Genomic DNA, 21362 nt, shown 5'->3' with positions numbered 1-21362 from the left:
TTTTATCTCACATATTGTATGTAAACTTAATTATTCTGTGGCCTCTATCTGGCTTATAGCTTTTATGTATTGTCTGCCTGGAAAGGGTTGTTAATTTATATTAAGACCAATGCTCGTTACACAAGAAGCAATATTGAGCAAATTGCCCAATATAGCTAGTATATGGCCTCCAATAGGTTCAACAGGATCATTATCTAGCATGCTGTGAAATGCAGTGAGAAGACGATGACTATCAGCTTGAGTGTTAGATAATCTTCTGGCTGCACTAGACAAAATAGCTGGAACTCAACCAGTTTGGCTTCTCATGTGTTTTTCAGTTTAAGCTTGTGCACACAGTGCAGTCTTCTATTAAGCCCAAGGGGCAAATTTACTAAGGGTCAATTTTCAAGTCCATTCTATTTGTGGTGGTTTTCAGGTGAACTAGTGGTGATTTTGAGGTGAATTGGTGGTGATTTTGACAATCAGGTATTTACTAAAGGCAAAACCAATTCAAAATCCCCTCCAAATCCCCAGAAATTAGATTTACATACACCAAGAGAACTTCAAATAGACCATCGGTACTTCCCCCACAGCCATCAGTAGAAAAAGCTTATTTACTAACAGTCCATTTGAAAATCGACCCAAAATCGCCATTTTCATTAGAACCGTGAGAACCAGTTCTATTTGATTTTAAATCATGTAGAATTTTCTGAAAACTCATGGATATGCAAATTAGCACTGGGATGAAGGTGTTTTTGGGTAATACAATGCATGTGACATGTTTTGGCCAATAGGAATGCTTTTGTATGATTTTAGGTCGATTTTGGGTTCTATTGAGGGAGAATAGAACACATTTAGAGCTTCAAATAGAACTTTAAATATAAACCAATGCACCATCGAAATCAGAATGGAACTCAAAATTGACTGTTAGTAAATGATCAATTTTGAATAGAAATACTGCGGTCGATTTTGTGGGAATGCTGGTTTTATTTGGGTCGATTTTAAATGGAACCAAAATCAACTTTCAGTAAATTTACCCCAATACTTATGGAATCATATGACAACTTATAGATACCAACCATTAATGTACTGGATTTCCCAATCGTTTGATGTATTTGTTTCACCGCCAAGTCGAAATTTCAGTGCCAGGCCGCTAGGGTGATAATCATCATCTGTAGCTCGAAATTCAAATGACTCCGGCTTGGTTAATGGATAGCAGTAAGAAAAATCATCAAAATAGTCCTTTGCTAACCGGGGTTTATTGTCATTGACGTCATCCAGAAACAAAGTAAAAAATACTGAGGAACTCATTTCTGGATTATCTGTAAAACCATCAAGAAAAAAACAAAAAATAAAAACATTTATTGTGTTAATAACAAATGGACAGAGCAGACATTACAATGATCCAGTTTGAAGTGTTAGATTTCAAGGACAAATAAACCTAGTTATTAAATGATGCTTTTAACATTCGTTTATGTTTCAATTTTCCATAAAACATTGTTGCAGGCTAGCCATTTTCCTGTTGCTAATTCAAGTGCAAATTCATGTGAGCAATTGAATAGGTGCACAGTTGTTTAAGGATATGTCAAGCTGGGACATCATTAACAATTTTTTTTGTACTTACACTTAAATTATTCTCTATGAGTCCCTGAGTTGCTCTACCTAGTGCTGTATGCCAATAGATCAAATTTAGGGGCCACAGATGTCAACAAGGTTCCAAAAAGCTTTGGGATGAAGGAACCACTCAAGCAGGTCCAGGTATTGACAATAAGGAAGTCTTCCTGGCAGTTGTTCACGCTCTGAATGTACTGTAGATCTCTGAGGTGGCCAGAGCAAATTATTCCACCCAATGTTGATTGCAAGATGCTTCTTCCAGGATCTGGGACCTGCAAGTGTCCCCCTGGTGGTTTACTGCTGTAGCTTTTTCATCTAGCTCTGTCCAACTCTTGAAAACTGATGTCCTAGTGCTCATGGCTAATAAAATGACACTAAGTATTATTTACACAAGAATTCACCTTACATACCCAGTGTGCTTTGATGAAAGAAAACTAACCTCATCCCAGGAGACAGATATGGACAAACGAGGGAAGCATCCAGCCTATTAGAGGTACCTGAGAGACTTGTTTCATGAATGCAGAAGCGAAATTGCATGTACAGTCTCAGTAACACCATGAGATATCATTAGGACTGTTTGTAGTCAAGCTGAGGAAATCCTGTAGCTGGATCATGGTAATCTCAATAAAAGGAATTTCCTGCTCCTGAATGGGGTCTTCACCAGGATATCGTATGACACAATCAAGATTCACTGACAATTCAAGAGTGTCATCATCAAGCCATAACCTTGCTGATGAGCACTAAAGTCAATGTTAGAGTGCTCAAAGCTAAAAGTCTGCTCCCTGGAAGGCATGGAAAAAGGTGTTGATGTTCCTCAAAAATAGGGATCTGAAGGTATACATTATTGATATAGAGTGATGCTAGAAACTCTGCTTCCATTATGCCTGGATCATGGACCAAAGTTACTCCACCATCAATTTGTCCCATGGAAGAATTTTAATGAGGGTATTTAAATTCAACCTGTGATGGTAGTGACTTCATCCCAATGAAGAGGTTAGCATAAAACTCCAGATACCTATGGCAATTCTGGACAGGGCACATAAAGCTGAGTAGCAGGGATCAAACATGGAGCAAGTCCAGCAGTTGCCAGAGAAGTGAAAATGAGTCCCTAGCACTTCCTTGACTTTGGTTACAAGCAGGGGTCAGGAGGACTTTTCCTTTTAGAAGTCATTGTGTCAACTCTTTTGGTAGTGGAAGGAAGAAACTCTCTAGCATCCTTAAATATCTTTTTTAGTTCTGGCTCAAGACTCCCTTAAAAAAATCAGTTTAAATAGGGAACTTTTGAAAATATTGTCTGGTGACCAGGACTTGTGCCACAGGACTGTATAAGCTGAGGATCTGGTAGCTAAACTGGCATAATCAAGGGATCAAAGATACTAGATGAAAGCTGCACCATCTCCACCAAAGGCATGTTTTTTGCAAGCCCTTTTTTCTACCAAGTGAAGGTCTTTTTCACAATCCAAGCAACTGCAATCACTGGCCTATGTGCTGAACCTAAGGAGTAAAATATGTTTTTTTTAATAAAACCTTTGCCAAACAAGTGACATAAAAAGCCTGACCGAGGCCTAAAACTGATGTGAAGAAAAGACCTCTTAATCTTCTGTCTGAGGGGTTCTCTGGAAGAGAAATCATGGTCCTTTTACACAGCCATGTAACTGGAGAGTCCACAGTGGACTCAGAATTGCAAGAAGGGATAAATTACTCAAAACCACGGAGTTCCACCTATTCCCGTTATCAAAAAGTTGGTCTTGAGGAAAATAAGGTTTTCTAAAATGGAATTGCTGGGGGTTGGCCCTTGTCTCAGAAACCTTGAATGTACAACAATGCCTTCAAAAGACAGTTGACAGCATAAGTTGCAGAGGCAGAAACTCATTGAAATACAAAGTTATGCCAAATTGTCTCGAGACTCATCCTTGCCATGCAGAAATTATACAGGTAGAGGCTAACTAAAATAAATATCCCTTAGCACACTGCTGTGAACCAGTAATGGTATTGTATTTATACATTAAAATATCTCCCCCGAGTAGCATGTTTTACAGGAGATTACTCACCCGAGAGTTTTCTCTATAGAATGTGGTCAATCGATTCTAATTTGTAACAAAAGCAGCTTTCTTAAACAAAATAAATTGTCTTAAATTATGTGTGGTCCCAAAAAGCACTATAAATTAAATGTAATAAATATGCCTAAAATGATAGCAAAAAAAAAATAAATAAAAAATAAATATATAAATAATAAAAGTCTTTGAAAAAGTTACTCATTGTAACAAAATGTTGGTGAAGGAAGGCACCCAGCAACAGTGATTTTACTCTCTTGTGGAGATTCCCCTGGATTGTCAGCTCACAACGCTCAGAACGGAACAGAGTAATCGTGCAGCCGCTTGCTAAAAACCAGACAGAGTGAACACCGCTAACAGCATGTCAGCTAGCTGCACTGACTGTGAACAGAAGATCACTTGGTAGGGTAACACAGGGAAAGTTTTTCAGTACTTATTTTGCCGGAACCCGAGAGGTTAATCACCACATTCATACAAAAGGGGCTATAAACATCTTTTAAGAGTGCATTTTATGTGTGTCCTATTAGCTGATTACACCCTGCACATCCATTTTTATTATACATTTATTTTTTTTTATTTTTATTTTATTTATTATTTATTTATTATTATTTTTTGCTATCATTTTAGGCATATTTTTTTATTTATTACACTTAATGTATAGCGCTTTCTGGTACCACACAGAGTTTTCTGTCTGCCTAACTCTCCTGAGCCAGTCCTGGTTCCGAAAATTACGGGGAACAAAACGAGTAGGGTTCCACCGTAATTTAGGAACCAGCACCAGGCTGCAGGGTCAGTCCTGGTTTAAATATAGGGGAAAAAAAATTGCGTATGGGTCCCCCTATATTTAAAACAAGCACCGGACCCAAACCGATCGGAGTGTAATGCCACAGCCAGGAGACCCTATTAATGGGTCTCCAGGGCCAAAGCATTGTCACCCTAAGCCGGGGATCTCAGAGGAGGTGGGGAACCCCCAAAAAAGAGACCCCCCTCTCTCCTGAAGCCCCAGGCTTGGTCTGAGGCGCAGGGGCTCTTCCGTGCACCCCTGGGCTGTGGGTACGGGAGTAATAAAGTGTAAAATCAAAGTAAACTATTGTATTTTACAGTGGTACCAGCAGGCAGCCAGCATGCCTGCCCTTTGGCACTTGTGGAACTACAAGTACCAGCAGGCAGCCAGCACCCGTACCTCCACTGTAAAATAAATAGATAAATAAAGAGACAAAACACACCGTATATAGTACAGGTTTATTACACACATACCTCAATCACACATACTTACCTGTACCAGCCGCTCTGTCCTCTTCACCAATGTACTGTAGAAATCCATGTGGAATGACCAGCAAAAAAAATCCATTTACTCACCTCCATCCTGGCGCTGCTCTCCCTAGCATCCAGGGTCTTGTTAAAACAACAAACCGACTTACGCGAACCATGCCGAACATGTGTAAGTATATGCTGTTACATATACTTACACCTCGCAAAATGACAGATGAGCAAAGTCATCTGTAATTTCTCATGGGCTGCTAGCCAATCAGCGGCCGCTTTACATGTGGCGGCCGCTCATTGGCTGGGACCCCGAGTTGTCCCGATGGTGAGTTGCTTCGAGTTTGCTATCTCATCCGAGTTTTACGAGTGAGAAGAGAGAAATCTCTCACTAACTCACCTGACTTTGCCTTTAGTAAATTTGCGAGATGAAAATCAGTCCTAAACTCACCCAATCTTGAATCTTAGTAAATTTACTCCTAGAGATCACCGCAAGTCAGTGTCAACGTTTCAATTCTATTGTAAAAAATTTAATCAGGAGATTATATATATATATATATATATATATATATATATATATAAAAAATGAACAAAGGGGGTGCACTCACCAGTCTTCTAAAATGAGTTTTTATTTCATCTTTTTTAAAAAAAATTTACAGCATCATAGTAAAGCTCCGACGTTTCGGTCCTAGCCATGGACCTTTGTCAAGGTACCTTGACAAAGGTCCATGGCTAGGACCGAAACGTCGGAGCTTTACTATGATGCTGTCAATTTTTTTTTAAAAAGATGAAATAAAAACTCATTTTAGAAGACTGGTGAGTGCACCCCCTTTGTTCATTTTTTGTATGCAGGGATACAGGTGATCACTTTTGGGTGGCTACCCCAGCAATTGGATTTTCAGACGTGAGTGTGGACTAATACTGGACTTTATATATATATATATATATATATATATAATGTAGAAAGGGAAAGGCGGCACTCACAGGTCTGATGAAATTAAAGAATCAAACTTGACAACTGTGTCTGCCTTGTTCAACGTTTCAGTCTCACATGACTTTTATCAAGAACACAATGAAAAAAACAAATACACATACCTTTATAGTGGAATGTCCACAGTGATTGGTGCAGTGTAATGCTCCATGCTGCCGGGGGCCAGAGTCTGACATCATCACTGTGCATCAGACACTCAGGCATCCCACAGGATAAAGCAGTCTGACGTCCCCAGTGGATAGGAGGAAAAATGACCACTGTACATCGTGGATATGTGTGAATAGATAGTGAGGCACTGACATGCCTTTCCCTTTCTACATATGTAAGTGGGTGTTCTATTGAACTTCCAGGAAGGCACCAAGGCAAGTAATTTATTTTGCATTTATGTGGAGTGCCAGCCATTTGACTATATATATATATATATATATATATATATATATATGCTGTGTATGTGTGTGTGTATATGTATACACAATGGGTGTGTGTATATGTGTATATATATATATATATATACACATATTAGGGATGATCGGGTTCAGATTTCTGAAATCTGAGCCCCCCCGATCCGAGTCGTATCCGAGTCAGGCTCGAATTTTCCAGCCTGACTCGGATCTGAAATCGAGGCAAAACGTCATCATCCCGCCTTCCGGATCTCGCAGGTTTTGGATTCTATAAAAGGTCCCCGCGTCGGCGCCATTTCTCACTCCGGCTGTGGACAGTGAAGAGGGAGGGTGGGAGCTAGGGCTGGCTGGGCTGTATTGTGCTGCTGTTGTCCATAGGGGCTGTGTCCACTCACTCCATAGGGGCTGACTGGGCTGTGTTGTGCTGCTGTCATAGGGGCTGGCTGGGCTGTGTTGTGCAGTCAGTTGTCCACAGGGGCTGTGTCCACTCCAAAGTCTATAGGGGCTGGCTGGACTGTGTTGTGCAGTGTCCCAGAGGGGTGCTGTTGTGTTGTCCAGGGGGTGATCTGTGCATCAGGGGTGCTCCCCCAAAGTGCACCCCAAAAAAATGTTGTTTTTTTTTTCTGTTTGTGAATTGTGTGCGCAGTAGCCGCACGTGCATCAACAAAGGAGCATCACCAAGCGTGCGCCTGCGTCATAAGTAAAGGGCCGGCTGGCTTGTCCATTAAAGGGTGCTGTAACCCCCAAAGTGCACTCCAAACAAAATAAAAAATGATTTTCTGTGTTTGTGAATTGTGTGCACTGTACGTGCATCCTCAAAGCAGCAGCGCCAAGTGTGCGTTTGTCCGTTAAAGGGTGGTGTAACCCCCAAAGTGCACTCCAACAAAAATAAAAAATTCTTCTTTTCTGTGTTGTGAATTGTGTGCACTGTACGTACATCCTCAAAGCAGCAGCGCCAAGCGTGCGTCTGTCTGTTAAAGGGTGGTGTAACCCTCAAAGTGCGCTCCACAAAAAATAAAAAATTCTTCTTTTTTTTCTGTCTTTGTGAATTGTGTGCACTGTAGCTGTATGTGCATCAACAAAGGAGCAGCGCCAAGCGTGCGCCTGTGTCCCATAAGTAAAGAGCCGGCTGGCTCATTTCTTAAAGGGTGGTGTAACCCACAAAGTGCACTAGTCTCCAACAAAAAGAAAAAAATATTTTCTGTGTTTGTGTGCGCCTTAGCCGCACGTATATATCAATATAATATAAATGGAGGACCAAACTCTCTCCGATAAAAATAAAATAGGGAAAGATCAAGAACCACTTCCTTCTAGTGCTGAAGCTGCTGCCACTAGTCATGACATAGACGATAACATGCCATCAACGTCGTCTGCCAATGCCGATGCCCAATGTCATAGTAGAGGGCACATACAATCCCAAATGACAAAGTTCAGGAAAATTACCTTTAAAAAACATTTAAATCATCTGAGGAGAAATGTAAACTTGCCAATATGCCATTTACGACACGGAGTGGCAAGGAACGGCTAAGGTCTTTCCCTATGTTCATGACTAGTGGTTCAGCTTCACATGACGATGGAAGCCCTCCTCCCGCTACAAAAATCAAACGAGTTAAGCTGGCAAAAGCACAGCAAAGAACTGTGCGTTCTAAGAAGATATCACAAATCCCCAAGGAGAGTCCAAGTGTGGTGGCGGTTGCGATGCCTGACCTTCCCAGCACTGGATGGGAAGAGGTGGCTCTTTCCACAATTTGCACGCCCTCTGCAAGTGCTGAAAGGAGCACCCACAGTCCACTTGCTGATATGCAAATTGAAGATGTCACTGTTGAAGTACAACAGGATGAGGATACTGGTGTAGCTGGCGCTGAGGAGGAAGTTGGTGAGGAGGATTCTGATGGTGATGTTGTTTGTTTAAATCAGGCTCCAGGGGAGACAGTTGTTGTCCATGGGATGAAAAAGCCCATCATGGTCATGCCTGGGCAGAAGACCAAACATTCCACCTCTTTGGTTTGGCAATATTTGTATACAAATCCGGACAACAACTGTCTTGCCATATGTACCATATGTAAAGGTGAAATAAGTAGGGGTAGGGACGTTAACCACCTAGAAACATCCTCCCTTATACGTCACCTGCAGCGCGTTCATAAAAAGTTACTGTCAAGTTCAGAAACTTTGGCTAAGACCGTAAGCAGTCCAGGGACACCTAAATCCCTTTGTCCTGTTGTATCCAAGTGCCTGCAAACCACACCGTCAACTCCCTCCTCGTCAATTTCCTCCTTAGTCAGGATCGGAAGTAGTCCTGCAGGCCATGTCACTGGCATGACTGACTCTCCTATCCGGGATTCCTCCGGAGGATCCTGCATTGCTACGCCTACTGCTGCCACTGCTGCTGTTGCTGCTGGGAGTCATTCATCATCCCAGAGAGGAAGTAGGAACACCACTACTTTTACTAAACAATTGACCCTCCAACAGTCCTTAGCGAGGAGGATGAAGTACGACAGCAGTCATCCTGAAGCAAAACGTATAACTGAGGCCTTGACTGCCATGTTGGTGTTAGACATGCATCCGGTATCCGCCATTAGTGCAGTGGGATTTAGACAATTGATGGAGGTTGTGTGTCCCCATTTCAAATCCCGTCTAGATTCCACTTCACTAGGCAGGCGATACCGAGACTGTAGAGAAACGTCAGAAAAAGTGACCTCAGTGTCCTGAAAAATGCGGTTGTACCCAATGTCCAGTTAACCACGGACAGGTGGACAAGTGGAACAGGGCAGACTAAGGACTATATGACTGTGACAGCCCACTGGGTAGATGTATCACCTTACGCAGCAACAACAGCAGCGTCACCAGTAGCAGCATCTCAGAAACGCCAGCTCATTCCAAGGCAGGCTACGCTGTGTATCACTGGTTTCAGTAAAAGGCACACCGCCGACAACCTCTTAGAGAAACTGAGGGAAATCATCGCCCAGTGGCTTACCCCACTTAGACTCTCCTGGGGATTTGTGATATCTGACAACGCCACCAATATTGTGCGGGCATTACATCTGGGCAAATTCCAGTACGTCCCATGTTTTGCTCACACAATAAATTTGGTGGTGCAGAATTTTCTGAAAAGCGACAGGGGCGTGCAGGAGATGCTTTGGGTGGCCCAAAAAATTTCAGGCCACTTTCGCCATTCAGCGACTGCGTGCAGAAGACTCTCTTGAACCTCTTGAACACTCTTGAACCTGCCCCGCCATCACCTGAAGCAAGAGGTTGTGACGCGGTGGAACTCAACCCTCTATATGCTTCAGAGGATGGAGGAGCAGCAAAAGGCCATTCAAGCCTATACATCCACCTATGACATAGGCAAAGGAGGGGGTATGCACCTGACTCAAGCACAGTGGAGAATGATTTCCGTGTTGTGCAAAGTTCTCCAGCTCTTCGAACTTGCCACACGTGAAGTCAGTTCAGACACTGCCAGCTTGAGTCAGGTCATTCCCCTCATCAGGCTTTTGCAGAAGCAGCTGGAGAAAGTGAAGGAGGAGCTAAGATGGAGCGATTCTGCTCAGCATGTGGGACTTGTGGATGAAGCCCTTCATTTGCTTTGCCAGGATTCCAGGGTGGTCAATCTGTTGAAATCAGACCACTACATTTTGGCCACCGTGCTCGATCCTAGGTTTAAAGCCTATGTGGTGTCTCTCTTTCCGGCCGACACAAGCCTGCAGAGGTGCAAAGACCTGCTGGTGAAAACACTGTCAGCTGAAAAGGAATGTGAAACGTGGACTGAAGGACCTGGCAACAATTGCTGACATGTCTACTGTCACTGCATATGATACAGTCACCATTGACAGAATGGTGGAGGATTACATTGGTGACAGCATCCAAGTAGGCATGTCAGACAGTCCGTACCTGTACTGGCAGGAAAAATAGGCAATTTGGAGGCCCCTGTACAAACTGGCTCTATTTTACCTGAGTTGCACCCCCTCCAGTGTGTACTCCGAAAGAGTGTTTAGTGCAGCCGGGAACCTTGTCAGCGAAAGGCGTAGGAGGTTGCTTCCACAAAATGTGGAGAAGATGATGTTCATAAAAGTGAATTATCAACTCTTCCAGGGAGACCAGCCTCCAGAACGTACAGAGGGACCTGTGGTGGTGGATTCCAGCATGGACGCATTAATACTCTGTGAGGATGAGGATGTACACAACACTGAAGAGGGTGAGGAATAAGTGGATGAGGAGTATGAGGACGACATCTTGCCTCCGTAGAGCCCGTTTGTGCAGGGACAGATTAATTGCCAGCTTGTTTTGTGGGGGCCCAAACGAACCAATCATTTCAGCAACAGTCGTGTGGCAGACCCTGGCGCTGAAATGATTGGTTTGTTAAAGTGTGCATGTCCTGTTTATACAACATAAGGGTGGGTGGGAGGGCCTAAGGACAATTCCATCTTGCACCTTTTTTTTTTCTTTGCATTATGTACTGTTTGGGGCCTAGTTTTTCAAACTGCCATCCTGTCTGCCACCGCAGTGTCACTCCTAGATGGGCCATGTGTTTGTGCTGCCCACTCGTGTCGCTTAGCATAGTCATCCAGCTACCTCGGTGCAACCTTTTGGACATAAAAACACTATTGTGAGGTGTTCAGAATAAACTGGAAATGAGTGGAAATTAAGGTTATTGAGGTTAATAATAGCATAGGAGCAGAAAAACCAACAAATTCTGTGATTTTAGCTGTTTTTATGCTTTTTAAAAAAAAAATACAGATCCAAAACACAAAACCCAGAACCCAAAACACAGAAGGGTGGTTTTGGCAAAACCAATCCTGATCCAAAACACGAAGAAAGAGCCAGATCCAAAACCAAAACACAAAAAGTGGCCGGTGCACACCCCTAATACATATATATAGTAAATATACCCATATATATCTTACTTAATTCTCTGGCAATTACTTCCACCTGGTAGTGGGTTTGCTGTTCTCGGTCCAGTTGTTGATTGCTGTAGATGTCCCCAGTTATTTCATCTATTCTGAGCCAATTCCTTGTGTTTCCTTTCAATGAAAACCTGGAGAAAGTGGAAAAATTGCAAACATACACTGAATAACATGTAGATAAAGGAACGAAACAGCCGTTGCAAATAGTAAAGCCACAAATTGTTTAGTATTATCTTAATACATTTTGACATATTACTGTACTGCATTGGTATTTTCTGTATTTTAAGCACCCTGCCTTCTATATATATTACTGTAATTCCACATGTGTAGGTGTAAATGATGGGGAACAGGTACGTGGAGGTGTAAATGATGGGGGACAGGTATGTGGAGATGTAACTGCTGGGGGACAGGTACATGCATGTGTAAATGATGGGGGACAGGTATGTGGAGGTGTAAATGATGGTGACAGGTATGTGGAGATGTAACTGATGGGGGACAGGTATGTGGAGGTGTAAATGATATAAGACAGGTATGTGGAGGTGTAAATGATGGGGGACAGGTATGTGGAGGTGTAAATGATATAAGACAGGTATGTGGAGGTGTAAGTGATGGGGGACAGGTATGTGGAGGTGTAAATGATGGGGGACAGGTACGTGCATGTGTAAATGATGGGGGACAGGTATGTGGAGATGTAACTGATGGGGGACAGGTATATGGATGTGTATATGATGAGGGACAGGTATGTGGAGGTGTAAATGATGGGGGACAGGTATGTGGAGGTGTAAATGATCGGGGACAGGTACATGCAGATGTAAATGATGGGGGACAGGTATGTGGAGATGTAAATGATGGGGGACAGGTACGTGAAGATGTAAATGATGGGGGACAGGTATGTGGATGTGTAAATGATGTAAGACAGGTATGTGGAGGTGTAAATGAGGTGGAACAAGTATGTGGAGGTATAAATGATGTGGAACAGGTATGTGGAGATGTAAATGATGGGGGACAGGTATGTGGAGGTGTAAATGATGGGGGACAGGTACATGCAGATGTAAATGATGGGGGACAGGTATGTGGAGATGTAAATGATGGGGGACAGGTACGTGAAGATGTAAATGATGGGGGACAGGTATGTGGAGGTGTAAATGATGGGGGACAGGTACGTGCATGTGTAAATGATGGGGGACAGGTATGTGGAGATGTAACTGATGGGGGACAGGTATGTGGATGTGTATATGATGGGGGACAGGTATGTGGAGGTGTAAATGATGTAAGACAGGTATGTGGAAGTGTAAATGAGGTGGGACAGGTATGTGGAGGTATAAATGATGTGGAACAGGTATGTGGAGGTGTAAATGATATAAGACAGGTATGTGGAGGTGTAAATGATGGGGGACAGGTATGTGGAGGTGTAAATGATGGGGAACAGGTATGTGGAGGTGTAAATGATGGGGGACAGGTACATGCAGATGTAAATGATGGGGGACAGGTATGTGGAGATGTAAATGATGGGGGACAGGTACGTGAAGATGTAAATGATGGGGGACAGGTATGTGGAGGTGTAAATGATGGGGGACAGGTACGTGCATGTGTAAATGATGGGGGACAGGTATGTGGAGATGTAACTGATGGGGGACAGGTATGTGGATGTGTATATGATGGGGGACAGGTATGTGGATGTGTAAATGATGTAAGACAGGTATGTGGAAGTGTAAATGAGGTGGGACAGGTATGTGGAGGTATAAATGATGTGGAACAGGTATGTGGAGGTGTAAATGATATAAGACAGGTATGTGGAGGTGTAAATGATGGGGGACAGGTATGTGGAGGTGTAAATGATGGGGAACAGGTATGTGGAGCTGTAAATGATGGGGGACAGGTACATGCAGATGTAAATGATGGGGGACAGGTATGTGGAGATGTAAATGATGGGGGACAGGTACGTGAAGATGTAAATGATGGGGGACAGGTATGTGGAGATGTAAATGATGGGGGACAGGTACGTGAAGATGTAAATGATGGGGGACAGGTATGTGGATGTGTAAATGATGTAAGACAGGTATGTGGAGGTGTAAATTCGGTGGAACAGGTATGTGGAGGTATAAATGATGTGGAACAGGTATGTGGAGGTGTAACTGATAGGGGACAGGTATGGTGAGGTGTTGTATTGATGGGAGAGGGGTTTTGAACTTGCAGATGAAAGGTAAAAGTGTTAATTCCAACTTTTTACAAACTTACTATACATACATTTTCCTGTAACCCAATTTGCTGGAAAGACTTTAGTCTCATGAAAACCACTTGCTGGCTATCGTTATTCAACCATTAATAAAAAGTGCAGAAATCACACAGTACTCTCCTTATGGCCATTAATAGCCTTCTATATGGTTCTGCTATATCATTTGGCAATTATTTGGGTCGAGGGTGGTTTCCCCACTTTATCATGCAATTCTACCAGGTCGCATTTTGTAAAAAAGTAACACACCCTCACAGCAAGTACCACGATGTACTAGTCCTAATTGAATCTTGCATTTCTCGGGTGCACGCATTTGTGCAGTTTATCGAGTTTTATGAAACAAACTCACTTTTGCAAACTCCTTATTTAATTAACACCAATATACAGTAGGCGAAGCCAGAAGATTTATTACAATCCACACACAATCCAAGAGAAGTCCATAGTAGTCTCAAGGCAATGAATGCAAACGCAAAGCCATCGCAGACTAACATAAAGATGCCCACTTCACCAATCTCACATTCGTAATACCTTGCAATCCAGCGAAAACATCGGTACAGTCAAGTAACATCGGTGCCTCACGCACAATTACAGTAGGTCAGACCTTACGCAGAAATTGCTTACTTTATAGCATGCAGTAAGTACTCAAGCTGCCTATGGCGTCACAGTGGCTAATTTATGTACGCCCATGTAACGGCGTTCAAATGGTCAGGCACACCTGCTTTTCTCCAACCACCCCCCTGTCACTACCCCCAAACGCTCACTGCCTGTCAATCAGACTGCAATGGCTTTTCATGATTGCAGTGCCCAGACCATGCACTTGGTAATGGTTAGCCAAGCTTCCAAGCATGGGCCCCTACCACTGCATTCTGCCTCTGGGCCCTTAGTGCCCCATTCTGACACTGGGCAGTGACATGATGTGAGGAGGGGAAATTGGGGTGCGGGGTGCCAGGAATAGGGGGGCCCAAAGCATATTCTTGCACCTGGGCACGTCACTCTCTAGTTACACCACTGCCTCTATAGGTACTAAATTATTTTCGTTTCTCTCCATTGAAGTGTTAATATGTAGTTAAATGGTTAATCGCTCATCTGTCTCTTAACTGTGTGTTATCGTGCATGACTCACCTGTCTAAATAACATCACATGTCTGAGTAAATATTAGTCACCAAACTTAAGTGTCAGGCTGTCTAGACTCGTATATTTACTAAAGTGAGAGGTTTTTAGAAGTGGAGATGTTGTCTATAGCAACCAATCAGATTCTAGCTATTATCTTATAGAAGTTTCTAGATAAATGTCAAGTAGAATCTCATTGGTTGCTATGGGCAACATTTCTAAAAACTCTCTCTTTAGTAAATATACCCCAGCTGCAAGACTAGCTTACATGGCTCTATAAAAGTATCTGCATGTGCACAAAGTCTGTCACAGTTGTACAGTACTTAGCCAAAGAGGGATTGATACCTTATATTGACTGCTGTTTGTCGTCTAACATGTGTATCCTGTAATATACAATAAAACCTACTCTGGTTTGGAATCAGAGGGTGTACTAACTTTCTTGCTCACATCCGCTATGCAGTTATCAACTTGTAGGCATCTGCCAATATGAAGTGGACTGGATAGGTTGTAGCACTGAGCTATGTATGGCCCCGCTAACCCTGTTTTCCTCCAAACTCTCCCGTGCCACAAGAAAATATGCGACACAGACATACTTACTAGCACAGACAGACACGCCTAGAAGGAGCCTGAGAATACCAACTACTATGCAGAAATGTTACTCTCTCAGTAAAGTACCTACCTGTGATGTATAAGTGGAACTCCAGGCTTATTCAATCTGCTACGGGGCAATTGATAAATAAAGTCTTCAGAACATCGGTATCAGACGAGTAAACTTCTACCTGACAAGGGGCCTGATTCAGAGCCACTCGTAAGCGGCAGCTCGTTCGCTCCGAGCGATGTTTGCCCAACTGCGCATGCATACGGATCGTTATACGCATGCGCGAACCAGTCAGTGCGGCCGAAATTCATGTGCTCGCAAAATAGCGAATGCCTGCTAATTTGAGTGACAGGATGAGGCGTATGTGGGTGGTAACAGGGGAAGGTGCTTGAAAACGGGGAGTGGAGATCCGATCGCAGGCGTGCTTAAAGGTCAAAACGGGTGTTTTATGGGTGTGCATATTTAAAACAGCAGCGTCATTGACCACGTCACTGGGTTATTTTTTAGCCAGAACTGCTCGCAAAATTGTGGTAGCAAAAACCAACCACAAGAATAGCGAGCAGCTCATACCCTGTTCGATGTACTCGATTAATCTAATAAATAGCGGACATGACGTAGGATGCGAGTGGCCAGGGGGCGTAGTTTCCCAAAAAACGACCGCAAGTTTTGTTCGCTCGTTCAGACCTAGAGGTGTGAACAGACCGCAAACAGCGAACGGTTCATTTGAATAGCCACCCCTATTTTCTGGATGAGCGAGCGCAAATAGCGACCGGCTCTGAATCAGGCCCAAGGTAGGCACTGCCTCTTTTTCTGAGCAGCTATTTTTGTGGAGACCAAAAAAACACTGAAACCTATGTAAATAACTCCACTATTGTATAGTTCAGGGACAGTGCAGTCAGGGTTGCAGGGAAGGAAGAGTCTCCCCTGTCATACTCCTGAGATTTTATATAAAACTTATTAGAATAATACAAAGAAGATGTTTATAACTTATAAACATCTTCTTTGTTTATTTTAATCATTTTATAGTTAACACTCAGCAGCTTTGTGGAGCTCCTTGGGACTGCAGGGAGACGAGAGATGAGGCAGCAACAGCTCAGCCTCGCTTCTGTATAGTCAGACACTGTTTGCAGAGCTGGGGTCGGGGCCACACCGTGGGCAGTAAGCTGCACAGAAAGAGAAGGAGCATGCATTGAGCAAGCACTGCGGACACCTTGGATGTGTCAAGTGACCAGGAAGTGCACTGCAGTGCTTAGAAATCGGAGCTCAGCCAGCAGCAGAAAGACACAGTGATGCAGATAGGAGAATCAATGGACACTGAAGCTTAGAGTAGTGAGGCAAGAGTTACAGTGAGTAGGAGGTAAGACAGGCTCCCAACACTCAGACCCATCTCCATGTGTGCTACCCCAGCCATTGACCTCATCGCACATCACTGGTATTGTTTCAGGATTGGAGAAAAACTGATGCTACAACTGATCACCAAGTAGTTATTGAAGGAAGAAACGCTCAGTTAAGTCAGACAGAATCATCAATGCTGGTCCTCCTTAACAGCCCGGGCCCCTTTCAAGTGTACTCACCTTATGCCCCCATGCTGTTGGAGCTGATTACAATTGTTTTTTTATAAGTCCACTCTGTAATTAACAAAATAGGGAACTTTCTTTGGGGGTATTTGGTTTGTTACAATAATATCATCACCACAATTGTTCATCATTAGAAATAAAGCAGAGAAAATGGAGCTAAAAGGGGATTGGACAATGAATGGAAGAGTGGGGAAACTTGCTGTTCTTACCTTATGTCATCACCTTCAGGATCTGAGGCAAGGATAGATATTATCTTAGTTCCTATTGCAATGTCTTCACGGAACTGCGCTTGATATGTGGAACTTGAAAAAATCGGCCTCTCATCCACATTCGTGACAATAACCAATAAGCGCGTAATGGAACTGCCATTATAGTTGACGCCTGTAACCAGGGGTTCTGGATTTCTCGCTTCTATTACTAGGTAATGCTTCTTAGAATGTTCATAATCTAGCGGCTGTAAAGTAGATAAATCATTGTCAGCACAGTTTTAAAAGACACAGGCAAAAAAGTGATATGTGGCAATACTGTCACTTACAGAGGCCACTTTGACATATCCTCGATTTGTTAATGGATCTGTTTTAATGGTAAATATGCGATCCGGATCTCCATTGGTTATCTGGTAAATAATCTTAGAGCTTCCAGTATTTGGTTGGTCGGCGTCGTTGGCCTGTATTTCTGCCACAGACGTGTCCAAAGGGCAATCTTCTGGCAAGGTTATGTACCCATACTGTAAATACAAAGGAGTTGACCAAGATTCACAAGCAAGAAAATAACTATGTGCCCCCTACTCTTGTGCCAAATGGTACCAGAATCTCATGGCTTTTTCATGCACCAGACTTCCAAGTCATTTACTGATATAGCACTGACCATATCATGGACATTGGTTGGTAGTTATAAAAAAAACTCAAGAGACTACTGTATTTGTTGTGGGTTATGCCATCTTTACCACCAAACCTGTGCCTACTAGAAGTCACTGTTGGGCATCATACCATACAATCTGAGAAGAGAAAAAGGTGGATGCAGGTACTGTTTTATTATCCCTTGACTCTGTAGGATACAAACCTAATGACAAGGTAACACTAACAGTGTGTGTGCTGACAATCACTGAAGAAATAAGTGGATAGGGATTACATATTGTATGTAAGCATACTGCAGCTGAGGTGACCTTGACAAAAGGTGCTGCAGCAGATTTGCATAAATTAAATAATTTGTACTGTATAATGAACGTTTGTAATGTTGTAGATGAAGGTGCAGTCACCCAATCTTTTCTATTGACAGCCTTACATTGTATACAATAATATTCCAACTCCTTGGATTATCTGCATATGTGTGTGTACGAGTATAAGCCGAATTTGGTAGTTTAAGAGCTATACGGTTGTGATTTCTTGGTCATTACAAATGTAAATACATATTTTTTTTTATGTAATTCACAAATATAATACTGTTTTTGAGTTTGCATGAAAAACTGTTAAAAATGCTATATATGTAGCCATGTAAGACAGAATATATTTGCCTTGCTTCAATATAGCTTATTATTTAGTGTGAGGTTACATAGTTTATCGTTCATTTTCAACCTTTAGAGGTTCGACAAGGGTTCAAGATTCGCTTTAAAACAAATTTAGGCATCTATAGCAGAAGTCTAAGCGGAAGAGAAGTGATTGAATCTGAGTGGAATAGAAATGGTGGGAGGAGAACCACACGTTAGTGTACATGGAAGACCAAATAATGCCGGAGAAAGATGCAAACTGCTCTGCATTCATATTCTGAATGAGGAAATACGTATATTGTGGAACAGTTTTGAAAATTTTGAGGAGTGACTGAAGGGAGGGATAATTGGACACAACAGGTGGAGCCAAGTGCCAGCATAGTGAATCCATCCTGAATCCATCCTTTAGAAATAAGCTATGTGTGATGTAGAAGTAAAGATGAGCGGGTTCAGTTCCCTGAGAACCGAACCCACCAGAACTTCGGGGATCCGAGGCAGATCCGAGTCGACTCTGGTTTTCCCGCTTGACTCTGATCTGAAAACGAGGCAAAACATCATCATCCCGCTATCAGATTCTCGCGGGTTTTGGTTTCTATAAAGGTCCCACGATCGCTGCCATTTTTCATTCCGGCTGTGGAGAGTGAAGAGGGAGGGAGCTGGGACCTGTGCTGTTGTTATTAATTGCACACTGACATTGTGCATAGGGGCTGGCTACTGTTGTCCGTAAGGGCTGGCTGGCTGTTGTCTATAGAGGGGCTGGCTGTTGTCTATAGAGGGGCTGGCTGTTGTCGTGCCCATAGGGGCTGGCTGGCTGACTGTCGTTGTCCTGTCCATAGGGGCTGGCTGTTGTCATGTCCATAGGGGCTGGTTGTAGTGAGGTGTTGTCCAGGGGGTGCTCTGTCCTTCAGGGGTGCTCTTTACCCACCCACAGTGTGAAAAAAATTAAAAACAATTAGTGTTAGCCACACATGTCATCAGTGCAGGGGTGCTGTGCTGCTGTCTGCTAAGGGGCTGCTGCCTCTTTCAGGGGTTCACCCCAGTGTTAAAAAATATATATTTTTTTTTGTGTGGCGTGTTAGCCACACCTGTCTTCAGAAATGTTATCCTAACAGCTTACAAAGTTATATGCTCTAAAAAACTAAAGCCTATATTTATTTACAAACCTATATAGAGTGGCAATCCTAATTTCTAAAACTGTTCTATTCAAAAACGTAAACAAAAGCAAAGATTATAAATCTAGAGTTTATAGTGTGTTATTATGATGTTAGAATGCAGAAGGTCAAAAATTAGGTGCACCACACATGGCTGATTGATCAACCATGGCGACTGGATTAGTGTCATAAGGAAGAGGAGGCTGCAAACTGGGTGTCATGTTATGAGTTGGCCATATGGGTTATGTTGCTGTTAAGGGATCAGACTGGTTATCAGTGGACACATTATTATAGTTGTTGTTATTTTGGGTTGCCATCTCCTGAAGGGTGTTTACCATTAGACAGAGACTACCTATCAGCTCAGGCATAGACACCTGAGGAGCAGAGATCTGCTCTCAGGAGGGAAGCCAAATAGGTGGGGCCCCCTGTTCCAACATCTGAAGCTCTTCTCTCTCCACATCATCTATTATAGATGAAAAAAAATTTAATCGGGGACATCTGGCTCCTCTTTCTGTACCCTGCTCACCCTTTTTGGACAGGAAGTCCAGGATGGATGGTTTGGAAGAAGAAGGCCTAGCAACAGATGGGGATGGTCATTATCAAGACCTGGTCCCCCCCATTGGGTGTAGTCTGGGAGGTATTGGTTGGCATGCAAGCAGCGGAATAACAAAGGCCTCCATGTTGTCTGTGCACACTATTCCGTATTTCAGTTTGCGATTCAGGTAGGAATAAAGTCGGCTACAGAACACAGAATCACTGGATATCTTAGTGCATTCAGGCCAGAAACGATCCATGAATTCCCATAATAATCTTTGGTAATTCCTGGCAAAGGTGGGTGTTATAGCCAGACACTTTGAAGGCTGTAACTTTGAACTGCTTTATAGAAAACATGTGAATGAAACCTTTCCACACTGCAGAACATGATGGAGAAATCCCTTAAAGTTCAGCACCTAGAGCATCTTTTTTTCATGTTCTCTGAGGCCTCTCCTGACTGTGAAGAAAGATCCTCTACACTGTAGTCTTCCATTGTGACTTTTAATGGTGATTTCAATGTTGTCCACTGACTGAGATCCATCTCATCTGAGGGTTGGATTTTCCCCATGCAAATGGGGCAATTCACATCCTCAATGTGACTCTTATGTTTAGCCATGGTGTCAGTCTCTTTTTTTGGCAGAATTTGCACAATCTTGGGGGCACCATGATGAATCAGACAGATTCTCCATCTGATCTAGTGTTATATCTATTTCTATTAAACCTTTGTGTGAGTTTAGTCATCGGCCACTTGTGGTGGAGTTCTTTTTCTGCTTTCTCAATGATCTCCAGACACAACGTAAAACTTAAACCTTAAACTGAAATGTTGCATTTAATGCTTTGTTCCGCTTGTTCACATATCTAAGCAATTTGAAGGCCACTAACTAACTCTGTTTTTTTTAATGTCCCTGTACAGGTTGGGAAATTCCTTTACAGAAGGTTTGCAAAGGATTATTTAAGTCAATTGTTTATTTATTTTTGGAAAGCACGCTTCCTGGTCCCCTTCTGGGATGAAAAAAATCCACTCCCAGCAAGCAGGCATGGCGCTGAAGAATTCCCAAAAAAGGCACAACGTAAGACTTAAACCTTAAATCTGAAATGTTGCATTTAATGCTCTGTTCCACTTGTTCACATATCTGATATGGTTAAGTGGACAGTGGGAACAATGGCAGTTTGAACTAAGGCCACTAAAACTAACTCTGTTTTTTTTAATGTCCCTGTACAGGTTGGGAAATGCCTTTACCGAAGATAATCCAAAGGATTATTTCAGTCAATTGTTTTTGGAAGCACTCTTCCTGGTCCCCTTCTGGGATGAAAATCCACTCCTAGCCGCAGAAGCAGGCGCAGGATTCTCAAGAAAGACATAACGTAAGGCAATCAGGGGTAGCCAACCGTGGTCCTCGAGAGCTCACGTTTTCCAGGCGACCTAGCTGGTGCCCAGGTGTATTCATTACTCACCAACACATTTAGAAAGAT

At 42.9% G+C, this 21362-nt stretch overlaps 1 protein-coding gene across 1 annotated transcript in view; it reads right to left on the bottom strand.

Moving 5' to 3' along the window:
- Positions 1–21362, bottom strand: part of CDH17 (cadherin 17) — a 54457-nt gene that overhangs the window by 6141 nt on the left and 26954 nt on the right. Inside the window, exons 7-10 of the mRNA XM_088471499.1 lie at positions 17254–17445; positions 16928–17172; positions 11201–11331; positions 1059–1301 (exon numbers count right to left, since the gene is read on the bottom strand). Of these exons, the coding sequence (XP_088327625.1) occupies positions 1059–1301; positions 11201–11331; positions 16928–17172; positions 17254–17445 (811 nt within the window). The remainder of the gene's footprint in view (positions 1–1058; positions 1302–11200; positions 11332–16927; positions 17173–17253; positions 17446–21362) is intronic.

Source organism: Taudactylus pleione, unplaced genomic scaffold, assembly GCF_031769625.1.
Source record: "Taudactylus pleione unplaced genomic scaffold, aTauple2 ptg000114l, whole genome shotgun sequence".
Lineage (NCBI taxonomy): Eukaryota > Metazoa > Chordata > Amphibia > Anura > Myobatrachidae > Taudactylus > Taudactylus pleione.
The sequence above is the reverse complement of the archived record's forward strand: the minus strand, read 5'-3'. Positions and strand labels throughout refer to the sequence as shown.